This window comes from Lathyrus oleraceus, chromosome 4 (genome assembly GCF_024323335.1).
Source record: "Lathyrus oleraceus cultivar Zhongwan6 chromosome 4, CAAS_Psat_ZW6_1.0, whole genome shotgun sequence".
In the NCBI taxonomy this organism is placed as follows: Eukaryota; Viridiplantae; Streptophyta; class Magnoliopsida; order Fabales; family Fabaceae; genus Lathyrus; species Lathyrus oleraceus.
In genome coordinates, this window is record NC_066582.1 from 240020357 (window position 1) to 240041312 (window position 20956).

The following is a 20956-nucleotide window of genomic DNA, read 5'->3' on the forward strand; positions in this document are numbered from 1 at the left end:
TGATGAGTTCTTACATGTATCTCACTATAGTACTACTAAGGAAATATGGGATATCCTCCAAGTTACCTATGAAGGTACAACTGACGTAAAGAAGGCAAGGATTAACACATTGATTCATTGATATGAGCTCTTCAGAATGAAACCTGAAGAAAATATTTATGATATGAAGAAACACGTCATCCACATCGTTAATCACACGAGAACCTTTGGAAAAGTTTCTTTTTAAAAGGACTTGGTTGTAAAGGTCCTTAGATGCTTAAAATGCAGTTGGCAATCCAAAATCAATGCGATTTTTGAACCTAGAGATTTGTCATCCATGGACTTTTCTAATCTTTTGGGTAAATTGTAGAAACATGAGATGAAGTAGAAAATACTCGTAGATGATGAAGAATGTGACAAGAAGAAGAAGAAAAATATTGCTCTAAAAGTTACAAACATCAAAGATATGGAGTCACATGATGCAGGATGCCAAAGAAAAAGTAATAAAAATATGAAACTCATGTTCTAGAAATTCAAAGAATTCCTAAGGCACAAAAACAAAGTTCAAAGTTCTAGAAGTAAAGTGAAGAAAGATCGTCATTCACTCCTACATGCCATGAATGAGAAAATAAAGGGCATATAAGACCAAAAATCCCTCAAAACCAGAACTAGAGAAGGAAATGAAATCAAAGAAGTACAAAAAATCTCAGAGATGTAAAAAGGACCTAGATATCTTAGGATGACAATGACATAGAATCTTCAAATGAATAATAAACCAACATCTATCTCACGGCAGATATGAAGAAAACAAGGTAACTTCACATTTTTCCTTTCATGATTTATTTCTCATATGCGGGAAGTTAAATAAAGAAACAAGTAAGTTAAAACAACTTGTCTCCACTTATAAATATATTATTTCTTCCCTTGAATTTGAAACTAAAAACCTCATGGAAAAAATAGAAAATCTTAAAGAAAAAAAAACTTTTTAGCTCAGATCTCTTCCACTTCTTAGAAAATATTATATGAATTTATCAAGTATGATCAATGTGATATTTCGAAAAGTGAAAATAATGATTTGAAAAATACTCTTGAAAAGTTCACTAAAGAAAGTGATGACTTGAATCTCCTTATTGAAAATAAAAGAGCATCTTATAATAAGGCTGACCTACGTTATGAACCTAAAAATAATGTTACAAGTTTTATCAATATATTCCTTGAAAATAAGATCTCTAAATGCAATACTTTTAAATATAATTATTGCAATAAAAATGACCATGTCCCTCGATTCTGCTTTTGCTTTGCTAAGAAATGTCATGATAGTAAAAATGTTTTCTCTCATTCTCACTTCTACAAATAATATCTTGAAATGAATATGAGAAATTTTTCTGCTCATAATAATATGTATTCCACTAATGCAAGAGGACCCAAAAAGAATTGGATACCAAAAGTCGAACAGATATGATTGACAACTCGAACTCAAAATAACATATTGATAGTAGTTATCCAAATCATATGACTGAAGAAATATACACATTCTCTTATTTCACTCATACTTAATGCGTCTTTAATCCCTAGGAGTTATATAAATGAAATAGAGTTTGAGTTTCTTAATCTTGGTCTTAACCTTGTAAGATAATGGAAATCGTGTCCTTCTCATTGATCTGAATAGAATATATATTGGAATTCAGATCAATGAGAAGGACACGATTTCCATTATCTTACATGGTATCAATCCTAACCAATCCCTCTTTCCAAAAAAATAAAATAAAAAGCAAATGCAGAAACGTGTTTCTTCTTCTCCCTCATTCAGTCCGCCGCCGCATGCTTCTTCTCCCTCCTTGAAGTTTGCTGCCGTAACAGGACTACCATACCCTGTACCGCCGCCGCCGAACACGAGAACCACCTTATTATCTCGCCTTCCGCCTCTGTTCGCGCCGCCGCCGTCGCACCTGCAACCATGTCTGAATCAGACCATCAGAACACAGTGACGCAGATACCCACAAATCCATCGTCGATACCCACAAATCCGCCGATACTGGTGATTTCAGTCAGCCCAAGAACACCACGTTTCGAGGTTCCAAATCAGAGTTTCATCCCGCACTTGCCGTCTCCAATATTAGGAACCACATTCCTATTATTCTTGAGATGGAAAAAGATCAATATGGTACTTGGGCCGAGCTTTTCCACATCCATGCTCGCTCACATTGAGTCCTGCATCACATCGTTCCATCTATCGGAAAAGAGCCATCATCCATTACCGATGCCAACCATGAACAATGGTCCACTCTTGATGCCACCGTTCATCAGTGGATTTATTCCACTATTTCTACTGATTTGATGACCACTATTCTAGAAACTAACTCCACTACAATGGAAGCATGGAATCGCTTGGAAGATATTTTTCAGGACAACCAAAATGCTCGAGTTATCACTCTTAAGCAAGAGTTTTCTAACACTCGTATGGAGTATTTTCCCAATGTCTCAGCTTATTGTCAGTGTCTTAAGATGCTTTCTGATCAGTTGAGAAATGTCGACTTCCCTGTCAACACTCATCATCTGGTCCTTCAGCCGATCTCTGGTCTCCCAGAAGCTTATCGTAGTGTTTCTACTTTTATTCTCCAGAGCAACCCTCTTCTGGCATTCTATCAGGCTCGTTCCATGCTCACTTTGGAAGAAGCCGGTATAGCTAAGATGGAAAACACAGGTTCTCATGCTGCTATGCATAACACTCAGACAAAACCTACTAAAGACACCTCCCAGCGTGGCAACCGCCGCCCCGACAACCGTTCTCGCTCCCGTGGCAACCAGGGTCGCGGAGGGGGACGCGGTAACCGCAATGCACCTCAGTCTGGAGCTCTCAGCGCTCCCTCACATTGTCTTATCCTCCTTGGCAATAGCAACAACAGTACCCAACCTAGCAACCATGGGGTTGGACTCCACCACCATGGACTATGCCACCGTGTCCGTATCCCACCTCTTAGTGGACACGCCCTACCGGTCCTCCTAAGCAGCCAGGCATTCTAGGACAGCATCCTCAGGTGTATGCAACCTCTACCTCATCTTAGATACCGACAAATATTGAGACCATAATGCACACCATGTCACTCAACACTCCTGACAATCAGTGGTACATAGACACGGGAGCAACATCTCACACAGCCGTATCACAAGGTAATCTCTCGTCTTATTTTCCAGTAAGTAATTCAAATCAGAAAGTCATTGTAGGAAGTGGCCATGGAATTCCAATTCACGGCACCGGACACACACAAATAACCACATCTCACCAACCCCTTCATCTTAATCATGTCTTGCATGCCCCGAAAATTATTAAAAATTTAATTTTTGTGAGATGAGTCACCACTGACAACAATGTTTCTGTTTCCTTTGATCCTTTTGGTTTTACTGTCTCTGATTTTAAAACGGGGATCACCCTTCTTAGATGTGACAGTCATGGAGATCTTTATCCAGTTACCACTCCTCCTAGTTTTGCTGGTTTCACATCCAGTCTTTGGCATAGTCGTCTTGGTCATCCTAGCGTGTCTGTTTTGAATTCCCTTCGGAAAAATAAGTTCATATGTTGTGAACCTTTTAATTCTTCTGTCGTTTGTGACTATTGTGTTTTAGGCAAACAGGTTAAATTGTCATTTTTTATTCTCAAACTACGACTTTGATGCCTTTTGACATTTTACATAGTGATTTATGGACGTCTCCAATTTTAAGTTCAACTGGTCATAAATATTATGTCTTATTCTTAGATGATTTTACAAACTTCTTGTGGAATTTTCCTATTAGCAGAAAATCTCATGTGTTTGAAACGTTCAAGTCACTTACTCAACTCATTCAAACTCAATTTTTGCAAAAAGTCAAAACTTTTCAATGTGACAATGGCGATGAATATAATAATGAACTTTTTCAAAAATATTGCACTGATCATGGTCTAGTTTTTCATTTCTCTTGTCCCCACAAATCCTCACAAAATGGGAAAGCGGGACGCAAAATAAGAACCATTAATAATATGATACACATTATGTTGGCTCATTCTTCTGTTCCCCCCTCGTTTTGGCATCATGCTTTCCACATGGAAACTTACCTGTTAAATATTATTCCCTGTAAAACACATCATAATCAGTCACCAACACAACTCATGTATCTTCGTGATCCCACCTACACACATCTCAGAGTCTTTGGTTGTCTATGTTATCCATTATTCCCGTCATCTACCATTCATAAGTTACAACCCCGCTCTACTCCGTGTGTCTTCTAGGGTTATCCGCCGAATCATAGAGGTTATAAGTGTTTTGATTTGTCTAATATAAAATTAATAATTTCGAGGCATGTTATCTTTGATGAAACTCAATTTCCCTTCACCAAGATACACTCCCCTTCACCTCACTCTTATCAATTCCTACATGATGACCCTCACCCCTACCTTATACATCACTGACAAAATCAAATTTCATCACCTGTTGCACATAACCAACCAACACCCACAATCCCAATTGACCAACCACTACCCTCAATAAACCAACAATCATCATCTCCTACCTCTTCGATCAACACACCCATTACAATAAATGCTCCATCACCACTATCAATTCAACCGCATCCACCTCCACCTACACGAGCCATCACCACCCGAAGCATGAAAGGCATTGTCAAACCCCACACGATATTTAACTTATCAATCTCTCACTCTGACCACACCATCTCTCCCATACCTAAAAACCCCAAACTAGCCTTATCAGACCCGAATTGGAAATCCGTAATGCAATATGAATTTGATGCTCTTATTCGAAATAAGACATGGGATTTAGTTTCTCGTCCTTGTCATGCTAATCTTATTCGATGTATGTGGATTTTTAGACATAAGAAAAATTCTGATGGCTCCTTTGAGCGTTATAAGGCTCGTCTTGTAGGTGATGGCAGGTCACAGGTTGCAGGTGTGGATTATGATGAGACTTTTAGTTCCATGGTGAAACCCGCTACCATTTGAATAGTGCTTACCATTGCTATCTACAAATCCCGTCTCATTCATCAACTAGATGTCCAGAATGCCTTTTTACATGGTGATCTTCATGAGAGTGTTTACATACATCAACCATTGGGTTTCCGCGACCTCCGTCATCCAGATTATGTATGTCGGTTGAAGAAGTCATTGTATGGTCTCAAGCAAGCGCCTAGGGCATGGTACCAATGTTTTGCTGACTATGTCGCCACCATTGGCTTTCTCCATAGAACATCAGACCACTCCCTCTTCATATATCGACAAGGTTTAGACATGGCCTACATTCTGCTGTATGTAGACGACATCTTCCTCATCACCTCCACTCAGGTCCTCCGCCAATAAATTATGTCACTCTTAGCATCTGAGTTTGCAATGAAGGATTTGGACCCTCTAAGTTACTTTATGGGTATTGCAGTATCTCGTCATCCTGATGGCATATTTCTCAGTCAAAGCACTTATGCATCAGAGATCATTGAACGTGTTGGCATGGCATCCTGTAAATCATCAGCCACTCCTGTTGACACCAAGCAGAAACTCAGCACCTCCTACGACACTTCTTATGAAGATCCCTCCTTGTATCGGAGTCTTGCAGGGGCCCTACAGTATCTCACATTCACTCGACCTGATATATCATATGCCGTTCAACAAGTTTGTTTTCACATGCATGCCCCTCTCACAGAACACATGTTTGGTCTTAAGCGCATTTTGCGTTATGTTTAGGGCACCTTACATTTTGGACTACACTTATCCCCATCTCCCATTACAAAGCTTATATCCTACGTTGACGCTGATTGAGGTGGGTGTCCTGACACCAGACGTTCTACATCTGGGTATTGTGTTTTTCTAGGTGACAACCTTATTTCTTGGTCTTCCAAAAGGCAACCAACTCTCTCCCGTTCCAGTGCTGAAGCCGAATATAGGGGGGTTGCCAATGTTGTCTCCGAATCGTGTTGGATTCACAATCTTCTCCTAAAACTCCATTTTCCTATTCTTCAGGCCACTTTGGTGTATTGTGACAATGTTAGTGCCATCTATCTATCTGGTGATCCTGTGCAGCATCAGCGCACTAAGCATATTGAGATGGACATTCATTTTGTTCGGGAAAAGGTAGCTTGTGGTCAGGCTCGCGTCCTTCATGTCCCCTCAAGACATCAGATCGTAGACATCTTCACCAAAGGACTTCCTCGCATTCTCTTTGATGATTTTGGACTAGTCTAAGCGTCTGCAAACCTCCCGCTTCGACTGTGGGGGTGTGATAGAATAGAATATTTTGTTATAATTAGTCATAATTAGTTTTCTATAATTATCTTGTATCATAATTAGATAGTTGACCAAATGTTACACATTGATGTATATATATTCTATTCAGATCAATGAGAAGAACAGGGTTTCCATTATCTTAAAAACCTCACTATAGCACATATATTTGTTCTCAATCCTAAACACGAGTCTATATGTGTTCCTGTTTCTTTAATGGTTGAACTTAAACCCAATTCTATAATTGTTCATGGACCTGCAATATTTTTTGCTTTGCAGGATTCAGTATCTTCATTACCAATTTTAGTGTGTCAAAAAAGAAGTAAACCAAATCCGCTTAAGAAAAAATATTTTGTCGTCCGCCAAAACAAGTACTAAAAAAGATTCTTCTATTGACAATTCTCATATTTTTGATACTTGTGATACTAACCTAAATAATTTACCTTTTATTTTATGAAAGGATAAAAAATTGTGTCCCTTGTATAGGTATCATATTTTTAAATTTGTCTCTTCTAAGAAGTATTCTCCACAATATCAAAGTTTTATTGCAATTGTTGACTCTATGAAAACTCCATCATTGTTGACGAGGCATTGAAGAATAAAAATTGGATTCAAGTTCTGAGTGATGTAATTAAAACACTTGAAAAAAAAATTGGGAGATTGTTGAGAGACAAAGAAAGAAGAAGTCAGTTGGTTGTAGGTGAATCAATATTGTGAAACACAAATTAAGTGACATCTTTGATTGTTATAAGGGAAGAATAGTAACAAAAGAATATACTCGAATATATGACATTGATTATGAGAAGACATTTTATATGATAGAAAAAATGAATATTGTTTAGATATTAGCATCCAGTGTTACTCATTATGATTGAGAGATAGTCAAATATGATGTAAAAGATACTTTCTTACCTGGAGATTTAGACGAAAAGATGTATATTAAAATTTCACTTGGCCTAGTTTTATGGGTGGAACCAACAACGTCTGCCGTTTGACATATGCTGTCAGTGTAGTTAGTAAATTTATGCATGATCGAGGGAAAAGCCATTTGAAAGCTTTAGAATGTGTTCTACAATATCTCAAATTTACTAAAAAAAAAAGCTCTTGCTAAAAAATAAAATTAGCGGAAGTCTAACTATAAAAATTTACATTGATGTTAATTATTCAAATTCAATGAAGAATAAAAGATTCACTTTCATGTTAATGTACCTTATTATGTGGGACCTAATTGTTTGGAGGAGTAAAAAACAAAGTATACTCGATATTGAAATTTAGAACTATGGCACACAGAATTTGTGAAATTTTATAACGAAAGAAATAAATATCAGAAGATTTGAAGATATGATATGAAAATCCTATAAAATTGTTTTGTGATAATAAATCAGTCACAATATTGTACATAATTGTGTTTAATATGACATAATAAAACACATTGAGATTAATCGATATATCATCAAAGAAAAAACTAGAATAATAAATACAACATATATTTCGTCTAGATATTAGCTGGCAGATGTGTTACAGAAGAGTTTAACAAGATTGATATTTATTCCATGAATGTTGTAAATATTAAAGTGTAAATAACAATTTGCAATACTAGTACTAGTCCAATTAAGCAAAACCTATTGAATTTAATTTTCTTTCTATTTAAACAAGATTATTTTTATAATTACAACTTTTAATATTATCAAATACGTACTTTTTTATCAACAAAATAAATGCTAATGAAAATTTTAAGTTTGTAAAGGTAATTTTTCTTTACATATATGAATTCAAATTTCTTTTACTACAAGACACTTCTATATTGAACCTAAAACTAAAATTTGTATAACTAGTAGAAAGACATATAAATAGATAATATAGATGGATATATAGATTCTTCTTCTTAGTGATGTAATCACACAGGGCATAATCACATAGAGTTCATCAATATAATTATATATATTTTTAATCTAAACCATTTGTATCATCATTTATAAGAGGAGACATTTCTTCAATATAATTATATTTTTTACATTTTTTAATCTAACCAGTTGTATCATTATTCATAAGAGGATACACTGTAGATTGATTAAACAATTTTCAACTGAAGGTTTGGATATCCAACTCGAGCTTTGTTCCGTTCAAAAAGATCTTGAAGTGCTTCAACAAACTGAGTATGCACTTTAGCAACCTGAAACAATATCAATGACATAAAAGTAGTAATTTGTTGTTCAAATTCGTCAACACTATATAAGATAAGAGGCGTATGATAGTCGTGTATAGATATACCTCCTCGGGCGTTGGTTTTGGATTTTTCTCAAGCTCAATCGGTCTACCCACCACCACATACATCGGATGTTTGAATGGTATTGGAGATCTAACGAGGAGAAGAGATAATCTGCGTTAGAATGTAGTTCTATGGATATGGAACACTAACTTGCGTGCCAATCAACTTCAAATCAATAATTTCAAACAACAAACTACAAATTCACTCTACAAGGTATGCATTTTGCAAAACATAGAAGTAAAAGGATATCAGATCACATGCAGGATGAAAGTTGACATATAAAAGTAAACATGTACCCGAAAATTCCCCAAAAATATATCGGGGTGAATTTGATAGCCCTTGCAAAATTCAGAATTAGCTTCCCGCCTGGTTTCCACCACTTATAAATATTTGACTATAGCGAGCGAGATTGTATCAAAAGATGAATGTTAATTGTAATGAACAAAGATAATGAAAAACAATATTAGCTACATTAAGAGATAAGGAAAGTGACATTCTGCAAGAGGTCCATACGAATAAAAGAGATCTAGGAAGTTAATATATAAATAGAGAAAGACCTGTCCAAAGCAGAAAACTGGAACCAGTGGTTTCCCCTTCTCCATCGCTATGCGGACAAATCCTCTTCTTGCCTTGAGAAAGGCAATCTAGAAAGTAAATGATTGTTATTAGTTGATATTGTTAATCTATATATGAATATAAATCCTATAATAAAAAGAGTACTGTACATATTGTAAGAATGAAGAAGAGCTAAATCCAAGAGTATCAGAGGGAGAAAGAATTCATATTTCTGTTTCACTTATTAGTCTCATTATAGAATCCAGGAGCAAGGCTATTAGACTTCAGAGAATCTAAACATTGAATTCTGAGAGAATGATATATCACTTGAAGATATTACAACCAATGAAGCACTGACGTAGACACGACACAAACACTAACACGTAGACACATGTGATAATTTAAGAAAATGGAAGTAATTGAATGTAACTATGTGTGGCAGTGTAATCCGAGTTATCGGTGCTACATAGGTTACAACATTGGGCTTATATATCCATGAGATCATCCATAGCCGACCAAGCCCGAACAATCCGAGGTAGTAGAAATTGCATTGACAGCTAATTACAGCTGAGCAATAGAAAAGATACAAAAGAACCAGATGTCGGGAAGCCGAAAATAAGGATTGGCACCAGTAATAGCAATTAACTAAAGGTCAGGAAGCATTTTCAGTTATCAATGAAAGAATAAAAATATAAAACATTGTGGAAGAAAGGGAGTGAAAAAGAGAATGTACCTCACTATCATGCTCCATGAAAAATGTTTCTTGAACACCACCTGGTACTAAGATGCAACTATAGCCTGCATCCAGCAAGGAGTTGAAGTTTTTCCTTGTTGCTGCTGTCAGACCCAACCATGTCCATATGTGTCTCAGAAATGGTGTGTAAAATATCTATTTATCAAAATGTGAAGTAAAACATTTAGAATTTCACCCTTAATAAATTTCACTAGGATTCAAAACCTCAAGTAAAAGCCTTACTGCACTGCTCGCAAGAACTTTTATTTTTGGAAGAGGCATAAAACCTGTGCTGTCGGCTAGTGCAACAACTCCAATTGGTAAAACTGAGTGTGGTTCATAACCGAAAACTGCATCAAGACCATACTGTTGTTAATATCAATGAGCTTCTAACAAAAAAAACAGGCATTGATAAGCTTCCAGATATTCCGTTTAATTGTACAATGGAAGTGCAATTTGATTCAGTTCTGTTTTCACTAAATATCAGATTTTCAGTCCATTGTGTATTGACAACAGTTTATAGTTCTAAACTTGCAACGACGGTGCACTGTGCTATAGAAACTGTTCAATTCAGTTCAGTTCTACCTATTTTCAAAATTGTTTTGTTCTAACTAACAGAACTATTCTCTTGTTCCGTGAAGAACAATGATCCGAGGGTTCATTGTTCTCCACTAAACCATGACAACTCCTATATATAATACTACAATCCATTCAACAAATTTATGCAAAATTATCCCTTTTCACAACTGTCACCAAGCATCCATTATTTTATTGATTTGGATGCTTTATAGTCAAGTAATCATGCATTTGAGACTTGATACAGTCACACAAGATTAGACAGCTCATATTCTGACTTTAGAAAATCATGTCCAAATTATAATAGTTGATCATGTGTCATATGTTGTCAACTGTCTCCTAATCCTTAATTTATCCTCCACTTTGTCTTTCTCCCTTATTTTATTTTTACTTTTTTTGAAAACTTGGAATATGGCCTTGCGACCTACTGATACAAGGGGACCAATCCCACCGTCCATTTGCGGGAATCCCATTTAAAGGCAGAGCAAAACTCTGAATGGACTGCCCAACACAGGAAATGTTAGTACCTAGTGAGATTCGACCTGAGACCTTGTGAATCAAAGTAAATGATGGTCTCAAGTCTCAAATAGCTCCAAACCACCAACTTTTCTACTACGATTTCTTCCCAAATAGAAGCCAAACATCAAACTTACAAATATAATTACGTATATACAAAAGTTTTTCTGTCATTGTATTCTATGAAAATAAGTGCAAATGAACAATAGATAGAAGCATTTGAAGGAACTAAAAAACACCCTAAAAAAATCAAAATTCAATTAAGGTTAATATTCGTTAGTCGGTTAGAAAAACAAACCATAAGCACGATTTGGATGGAAAGCCTTTATATCCTCTACATGAAGCGTGACCGGAAAGTAACTACAAGCATGCTTACATATATACCTGAAATATAGCCATAAAAAATATATACTCAACTTTTGCATCATATATAAAAAGGAACAAAACTGAAAAGAATACCTTGCTAATTTTCGACCATATAGGCTCTTTTCATCAATAGGAATCACCATTAACACGAAAAGCAAACCAAAAACCCTGACATTAAAAACCAAGTCCCAAAAACTCAATTAACAAATCACCAATAAATGCTTCTTTGAGTTTGCTGCGACTTAAGAGTTTATTGAAATTAATGTAAGTGATTTAGTTTGAAACTTTAAAGTGTAATTTTCTACGAAGTCAAGCAACATTTTGGTAAAGATAGCAATTGGCTTATAAATAGCAGATAGTGTAATGGCTAATAACCAAAAGCTTATAACATATAGTTGATAAGTTGATAAGGTAATTGAAGTGTTTTGTGAAATTTGCTGATCAATGTAAAATAAGGTAAAGAATATTTCTTAATTAATAATAAAATAAATATTTCAGATACTAAAGGGTAAGGGTAAAAGTGGATTTTACTTAAAATAGAAAAGATAAAAGTGAAAAAAAAATGATATTTAAAATAACTTCTGAAAAATAAATTATAATAAAATAATAAAATAAGTTATATACTCATGATAAAAAGACTCTTCTCAAGCGGAACTTTAATTGTGATTTGAGTTTATAAGTTACAAGGTATAACCTATAAGGTCAAAATATCTCTTACAAAGAGAGCCTAAATAATTTTTATAACAAATAAAATTCAATTCAATTATTTTCTTATACTGTAATCATTTTTCATATGCTATAGTAGATTAACTTATAGAAGGAATAAGCTAAAAACAGATTATGTACATGTCTTAAGCCAATTCTATAAAATCTTCAAAAACAGTATAAAAATAAGTCAATCTAAACACATAAAGGAAAGAAAAAAATGGAATAGAAAAGCTTACAAGAGTGCTTTGGAGAATGGAAGAAAGAAGAGTGCGAAGAGAGACACTGCTCCAATGAAATGAATAGCTCCAAGCCATAATGTCAAAGCCAGAATAGTGTTCAAACTGTTGGATGAAGAATCGGCGAATTTATCACTCCCTAGAAACACTTTCTCCTCCGGTTCGCCGGAACTCCGTCGGCGATCCTCCAGTGCCGTTTCCATTTCCCGCGCTCTGCGACGAAGGAACCGAGGAGAGTTAAGTAAATCGATGAAAATGGTAGGGGTAAATAAGTCAATGGAATTGTCTCGGAGTTTCCAAATACTGCAATACAGTTGGGAAGTTTAAAAAGGAAGTATTGGTGATCTGTCTGAGCTACAAGCTGTCGAGTTAATGACTATTCTAATAAATAAATACTCCATGCGTTAGTTATAAGATCTCTACTTGAAAAAAACGTGTACTAGTATTACTTTTATATAATTATAATTTATATTTGATGATATAATAGAAGATAGAAAATAATTGTGGTTGTTCGATACAACCGAATATATAATTAACAAATTCACATTTAACATACTATCGACTAATTTGGCAAAGAATTGAACAATCAATAGCATTTTATGTAAAGGGCGAGAGAAATAGCTCAAAGAGTTGAATTAGATTATATGGCGAGTTCCAACATGCAATATTTCACTTTTTCATTTAAAAAGATGAATTTTAATCGCCGATAAAAAAAAATATTAAAAGGAGATGTTGAAAGTTAGAATTTAAATCTTAATAAAACCGTAAATATATATTAACAATTAATTATTAAAAAATAGTATATTATGTAAATGTCTCTATATTAGGATATGGATGGTCATGATAGGATATGGGTGGTCATTACTATAGATGACAATTAAGAGAGTTTGGACTTAATTATCTGCATTTTATGTGTATGTTTATGAAAATAAATAAATCAATTATAAAATATTATATTATTTTAAAATTTTAAGAATAATAAAGATGTTTTCAAAATATTTATTATTGAATTATAAAATAAATAAATATTTATATTAAATAATAATAATTTAATATTGATGTTTTTTTTAAATTGATAGACATTATTTTAATATAATAATTTAAATTAAAATATATAAATATACATTAATCGATTATCTTAGTGGATGTTAAGGTGTTCATAATTACATTTATTCGTTTATTTTAATTTATATATTTATTTTATAAGTTTTTATTTTATCCATAGTGAATATAATAAATCAAATTATCATCCATAATTATTGTATCCAAAAATATATTATTTTTTACACATAAATTTGTTAAGCAAATATAATGATTAAATTAAATTGAAAAAATTGTAAATGCATTATTTTGCCGCATGAGAGGAATCTATGATAGAATTACAACTTAGAACTCCATTATACTATCCACTAGATAATCATTACACAACCAATGCCCTAATATTTATAGAAACTTATTCATGTTTGCTTATGCTAGCATGCATGTCATTCATGATTCACATGCATTACTAATTATAACTAGATACTACCATCATATTCATCATAGTGCACAAGTTATTTCTATTTCTAATACACCTCCACAAGCTCAAGAAGGGACAAATATCATGACTTTGAATTTGGTTCTAAGGTTCTAAAATGCAGTTGTATTAAAGAGTTTTTGTGAGGATGTCTGCAAGTTGCAAGGAGTTTGGTACATGTTAAATCTTCATTCTCTTATAGATGACACACTCACAAATGAAATGAATATCTAGTTTAATATACTTTATGTGAACATGAAAGATTGGATTGCGAGACAACAATAAAATTATCACCCAAAAAAATGAGAGACAAAAATGAGATTGCAAATTCCTTAGAAAATGATTCCAACCATAGAAATTTAGACGTAGTATGAGAAAGAGCATGGTATTTGGCTTTAGTGTTTGACATGTCACAAGAGGTAATTTTTTAGAGTTCCACGACACAAGATTCAAACCAAAGAAAATGCAAGATTTAGAGGTAAAATGTCGGTCAGTTAGATCACTGTCCCAGTTCGAATCGCTATATACATGTAAGGAAAACTTATATTACACATGTATTGGAGAAAGTAAGAAACCGTGTGTGATGATGTCATTAAGATATCACAAGATCCTTTTAATTGCTGTCCAGTGAGACTCTAATTGAGATGTCGTGAATTGACATGATTTGTTTACGCTGAAGAGAGAAGAGGTTTCGTGTTTACTCTGTTTATACTTAGTTAACCTAGAAGAAGTAACCCCGTTCACATTACACATTTTAGCTCAAGAGAGGAGATCACGGATATACATTGTCTAAGTGAGAAGTGTTGAAATATTAAATTTGATTTGGGCCTAACTTTATTATTTAGATTTTTGGACGTAGTTATTTTGGGTAATATTTTTAGAAAACTCTTGTAGTGTTTGGAATGTCTAGATATTTCTTAGGGTTGTAATATTTTCTAGAATACTCTTTGAATTTTTAGAGTTGAAAACTCTCTAGAATTAGTGTGTCTAGAGTTCAACTTAGAGTACTATAAATAGAGATGTAATGTTACACTTTTATATCAATAAAAAATACAAAACTCTCTCTTCCATAAATAATTCTTATATCTATCCAGTTTCTATTCAAGTTTCTAATATTCTCACACACTTTCTCTAAACACAAAATGCCTTATTTTCGACAATGTGGTATAAGAACTTCAAAGTTCTCAAAAGATGATGGATGGAGGTTTTCCAATTATGAGTCAATGCCAAAGTAAAAACAACTCTAATGGTGGTAGGCTTCATAAGCCAAATTGTTTATGATAACTTTTTGCAACAAAATGGGATCTGTATATATTCACAATGCCATCAAGATTTTCTTTCATTTTGAAAATCCACCTACATCCAACCGACTTTCTATGAGTATGAAGAGTTGTTAGTGTCAAGTTTAATTGGCCAGAAGTGCATCGTACTCTAGTTGCATCGCTTTATATGTTGGAAATCCCCCAAAATTTATGGAGAATTTCAATCAATCTTGATTAACAAGATTGTTATCACCCACACGATAGAAATGAAAAGAGAATAACAATGGAGAAAGAAAGAAAATAAAGAACGACAAAGGAGAAGAGTAATAAAATTCTGCAGAGTTTCTTTCTTCCTAAAAACTATGGAAAACTTCTTATTCACTTTGCAACTGCAAAATACTGTGAATTACAATGCTATTAATACTCTATTCACTTCATCACAAAAATAAGGGTTACTCCCTCTATTTATAGATTTAGGTTAACTTGGACCTCAAGTCAAAGCCAAAAACTATAAAAGCCCAAAATAGCTAACACTACTAAAATAGGCCTAAGTCGAAATCCTGTGTGAAGCAACATGCTTCGACACTTCGACACATTAACACAACTCAACACATTGGGTGGTTCAACACTTCCTTGCTTCTATCGAGCAACCTGCTTCGACACAAGGAATTACAATTCAACACACCACCTAATTCATTGTGTCTAAGCTATCTACATTCATCATAGTCCTTAGTCTTCTGAATACTTCGACTTGCACTCCATTCGTCATGATGTCTGCAATCTGATTCTCAGTTTTGCAGTGTTCCACATTCATCTTTCCATCTGCTACCTGCTCTCGAAGATAAAGGAACCTCATTTCGATGTACTTGCTTCGACCATGTGCTATCGGATTCTTCGCTAGATTGATATATGACATGCTGTCAATCTTCATGGTAATTGCTCCATGACTCTTCGTTTTTATCTCTTTGACCAGATTCACCATCCATGTTGCTTGACATACACAAAGAGAAGCAATTATGTATTCAGCTTCGCACGATGATAATGCCTCTACTGGCTCCTTTCTCGAACTCCAAGCAACTGGTGCACCATCTAGCATAAACATATAGTCAACTGTGGATTTTCGATCCTCAACATTACTACACCAACTTGAGTCGGTGTATCCACTAATTTTCATTCCTTTCCTTCATCAACTACAGGAAACGGTGTATCCACTCTTGGAGCTTGTTTAAGCCCGTACAAGACTTTATGCAGCATGTACACCTTTCTTTCTTTGCCTTGTTTCACAAACCTAGCTGGTTGTGCAACACAAACTTCTTCTTCTAAGGGGCCATTCAGGAATGCATATTTCACATCCATCTGGCACATCTGCCAGTTGTTTATGTTTGCTAGACCAACAATCAACCTGATTGTTTCGATCCTAGCAACAGGTGCAAAAACTTCACCGAAGTCGATTATTTCTTTCTGAAGAAATCCTTCCGCCACAAGTCTCGTCTTGTGTCGAGTCACTTCTCCATTGGGATTCAGCTTTACCTTGTATACCCATTTCACATCGATTGCCTTTTTGTCTTGGGGCAATTTGAAAAGTGACCAGGTGTTGTTGACTTCGATTGACTTCAGCTCTTCGTCCATTGCTTCATCCATTTTGAATCTTTCAATACCTCAGTTGCATTGACAAGTTCGACATCTGCATAGAAAGCATAGTATACCAGCTCATCTTCTTTGTTGATCACATCATCTAATGTAATCACGCATTCTTGCAGGAATGCGTCTTGTTCTTTGAGGTCTGCTTGGGCCTGCTTCACCTCTGACTTCTTCCTGTTGAACTTCTCTTTCGACTTCACTAGATGTTTCATCACAAAAGATTCTCACTGAATCTTTCTTGACATTCTCAGCCCAATCCCACTCCTTAAACTCATCTTGGTTACGTCCCTGCTGATCACCACTTGCTTATTCACTGGGTCAAACAACTTGTATCCTCTAGTCGAATGATATCCTATCAGGATCATCTGACTCGACTTGTCATCAAATTTTCTTCTCAACTAATTTGGCACATGTCTATGTGCTATAGATCCAAACACCCCCAGATGACTTAAGCTAGGCTTGACACTAGACCAACATTCTTCTGGCGTGATTCCTTCTAGCTTCTTCGTCGAACATCTGTTCAGGATATATGTCGCAGTCGACACAACTTCTCCCCATAGTTATTTGAGTAGATGTTTGCCTTTTAACATACTTTTAACCATATTCATAATGGTTATATTCTTCCTTTTTGCGACTCCATTCTGCTGTGGAGTGTAAGGTGGCACCACCTCATGCACAATCCCTTCTTTCACACATAATGCGTCGAAGTCTTTCGTCACATATTCTCCACCACCATCAGTTCTCAAAATCTTAATATTTCAATCGCTCTGTCTTTCGACCATAGATTTAAACTTCGTAAATACCTCGATCACTTCACTTTTCTTCTTGATCAGGTAAGACCACAGTTTTTGACTGAAATCATCTATGAATGTAACAAAGTATTTGTTACCTCCAATCAAATCCACCTGGAGAGGACCACATACATCAGAGTATATGACTTCAAGAATTGCCATCGACCTGCTTTCTGCATCCTTACTGAAGTTGTTCTTATGCTGCTTCGCCTGCACAAATTCTTCACACACTTCGTTTGGAATGTCGATTTCTGGTAATCCTAAAACCATATTTCTTCTCTTCAGATCTCTGATGTCTTTGAAATTGAGATGGCTAAGTCTATAATGCCATATTCATTCATCTCTGTTGGCTGCTGTTGCAAGACACTTATGCTCCATTACATTTAGTTCAATCTTGATGGTTCTATTCTGAGACATTTGAGCCTTCAAGATCAACCTTCCATTTGAGTCGAGAACTCTCATCATCTTGTCTTCGATCGACACTCTGTAGTTCTTTTCGACTAACTGCCCTATGATGATCAAATTAATTTTCATGTCTGGTATGTACAACATATTTGAAATTATTGACCTCTTACCATTTTTCCTCATAATCAGAACATCATCAGCACCTTCAGTTGCTCGAGTGTTGTCATTTGCAAATTTCACCATGTTCTTCATTGATGGCTTTATGTTGACAAACCAATCTTTCCTTCCAAACATGTGTGATGAGAATCCTGAGTCTAAGTACCACTTGTCCTTGAATATCTCTTCATCTCTTATTGTAACCATCAGCAACATCTCTTGTTCTTCATGTTTCGCCAGCTTTGCATAAGTTTCTTGATTCTTCTGCTTTTTTGGAAAATCACTAGAATAGTGACCATACTTCTGACAATTGTAACACTGAATGTGACTCTTGTCTGCCTTTTGACCACCATATTTTCCTCTACTTGCAGCACCACCTCTTTGGTTGCCTTGGTTCTAGGGTTTTCTCTGATTCAACTAGTTTCCTTCTTACTGATTTCGACCAGTCAAATTATTGTAGTCTCCCCTGCCTTTGTTGACATTCCAACTTCCTTTGCCTTTTCTTTCTTTTGTTGATTGAGCCTGCAAAGTCATATCACTCTTTGACTTTCCTGCAATTCTTTCAGTCATTCTTTGTTCATGAGATTCAAGCGTCCATTGAAACTCTTCCTTTGTCATTTTTGACAAATCTTTCGACTCTTATATGGATACTACCACGTGATCGAACTTTGGAGCCAACGACCTCAAGATCTTTTCAACAACAAATATTGATGTCAACACTTCTCCACATACCTTCATTTGATTCACCAGTTTCGTAACCTTGGTGAATAAATCAGTTATGCTTTCATTGTCTTCCATCTGAAGCAATTCATACGTTCTTTTGTGAGTTTGTAACCTCATCTCTTTCACCTTCTCCGCGCCTCCAAACGATTTCTCCAGAATTTTCCATGCTTCTTCCGCTGACTCTGCATCACTAGCCTTTTCAAAGTTATTTGCATCAACATATTGATGGATTATAAAGAGAGCTTTATAATCTTTCTTCTTCAATTCTTTATGTGCAACATTTTCTTGACCTGTCGCGTCTTCTACAAGCGTTGTTACTCCTTCCTTCACAAGATCGCAAAGATCTTGATAACAGAACACAACCTTTATCTGCTTGCACCAATTCTCATTGGATGAATGGTATAATCATGTATTGAAGGTGACAATGACTCAACTTATGGGACCTGAGAGTTGGTTTCATTAGTAGGAGTCGTGTTTGAACTTAGATGCATCGAAGCAATTAAGATATTAGACTAACTTATGTTACAAGGAATGCTAAAAATGTTTTGAGGTAAGGTATACTTAGTAATAAAATCAGATTTAGAATTTGATTGAAGAAAAGATATGGGAATTGATGATAGGCTATCAGACACAACTAAAGAGGAGGAGGAGACATTATCCAATGAATCAATGGGAGTGGTATTAGACATTTGAGGAAATTCCTCTTGTAACTATTTCATTATTATTTTAAAGTGAAAATGTATTAACAAGAGTCCATCCCTAATTTAAAACTTAAATTGGAAATTACACCGGTATATCGAGATGCAACTATTATTACAGCTTTGTATTGAAACATGGCTTTGGATTCTCCGCCAAGGTAAATGACATCAACCCATACTAAATTTAAACTAATTTTAATGAAACCAACTATGTATCTTTGATAAGAGGATGGGTGAATATATTGTATACAAAAAATTATTTACAATATGGTGTGGAAAGAAGTTTTATTTTATTTTTATATGGATGTCCCTTAAATGAAATATAAGATTTTTAGGGACATCATTTACATTCATAGCAGTATGGTACCCATCTTTCGCTTTCATAGATGTCATCGTTGATGTTTAATGCATAGTGCTTGTGAATAATATATTAGTATAGAAACGTATTCAACTTCTTTTTTTTGATAAAACAGAGGTAGTTTGTCTTTTGCTTGACTATAAAATTGTAATTATGTCAAGACAACGAAATGACATCATCTCATAACCTAACAGATAAGATTCTAGTAACATAACCAACCCATTATCATTTTTTAAATTATTATAAATAAAAAATTAATTGAATTTACATATTTATTTTATATAAATATTAGAAAATTATAAATTTTTAATATTTAATTTAAATAAAATTTATTATTTAATATTTAAAAGCTCTTTCACAAATTAAGTTTAAAAAGAAATATAAAATATATAAAATATAATTAAAATGGTAAAATATATCCCTCTTTAAAAATAAAGAAATTCAGTCTCTTAAATTTAATTTAATCTTAAATTTTTATAAATAATAAAAACTATAATTATATTAAAAAAATACATAATAGATATTTTGTTAGATCATTTATAAAAGAAATAAAATAAAAATAACAAATAAGTTAGATTCACAAATTTGCGTTTAAAATTTTAAATTTATTACTCAAATCAAATACTAATAAATTTGAATTGATTGATTCAGGTTCAGTCTGAACTAAAATAATAATTGAGTTGATTTGTGTCGGTGGATTCATAGATTGAACCATATCCATCCCTACTAGCACATTGGCAAATTGAATTTGTAGTATTTTGTTAGATATGGTAAGGTGTATAGCAGAAAACGTGGGAGGAGAGGTGGAGAGAATATTCCCTAATTCCTACCGCTAGCTAATTCTGTTAGAGTGCACATGGGATCTGCCAGCTGGCAAATAGGAGAGAGAAATCAGATCTCTCAATATATGCAGAGAGAATGTTCTCATGTCAGTATGCTTGATTTGGATAAATTCCTACCTAGGAGAGACAAGGCCTCTCGAAGAGCCTATTCCATTTTCCATTTTTCTAGCTTTCTTCTTTATTTTTCTTGCTGAATCCTGTAATGAGCTAGATCCCATATGAACTCTAGCTCCTTTTATAGTAATACAGACATCTTTTCAGCATCATTATTACTGTTTTATTACTATTTCTGCTAGATTACTAGAGTGATCCTATCATTTTGGTATCTAGAGCCTTGGTTTCGTTTACCTTGTGTATGGTAATT

At 34.5% G+C, this 20956-nt stretch overlaps 2 protein-coding genes across 4 annotated transcripts; one reads left to right on the forward strand and one right to left on the reverse strand.

The window, feature by feature from the left end:
• Nucleotides 1–2349: 2349 nt before the first annotated feature.
• On the forward strand, nucleotides 2350–3003 carry LOC127136852 (uncharacterized). Its single transcript, XM_051063366.1, has one exon. It carries the CDS (start codon nucleotides 2350–2352, stop codon nucleotides 3001–3003), a length of 654 nt encoding a protein of 217 aa, XP_050919323.1.
• A 5160-nt stretch (nucleotides 3004–8163) lies between these two features.
• LOC127074803 (diacylglycerol O-acyltransferase 2D) lies at nucleotides 8164–12864 on the reverse strand. Of its 3 annotated transcripts, none has more exons than XM_051016174.1 (10): nucleotides 12757–12864; nucleotides 12201–12413; nucleotides 11350–11424; nucleotides 11189–11274; nucleotides 10042–10148; nucleotides 9799–9954; nucleotides 9068–9154; nucleotides 8807–8904; nucleotides 8513–8600; nucleotides 8164–8414 (listed from the first exon to the last, which is right to left on the reverse strand). In XM_051016174.1, the coding sequence occupies exons 2-10, from the start codon at nucleotides 12401–12403 to the stop codon at nucleotides 8313–8315; spliced, it is 1002 nt and encodes a 333-aa protein (XP_050872131.1). In that variant the 5' UTR covers nucleotides 12404–12413; nucleotides 12757–12864; the 3' UTR covers nucleotides 8164–8312. The 3 variants fall into 3 exon arrangements, with proteins under 3 accessions (XP_050872131.1, XP_050872132.1, XP_050872130.1); XM_051016175.1 differs by lacking the exon at nucleotides 12757–12864 and adding an exon at nucleotides 12513–12681; XM_051016173.1 differs by lacking the exon at nucleotides 12757–12864 and having other exon boundaries at nucleotides 12201–12678.
• Between the last annotated feature and the right edge of the window lie 8092 nt (nucleotides 12865–20956).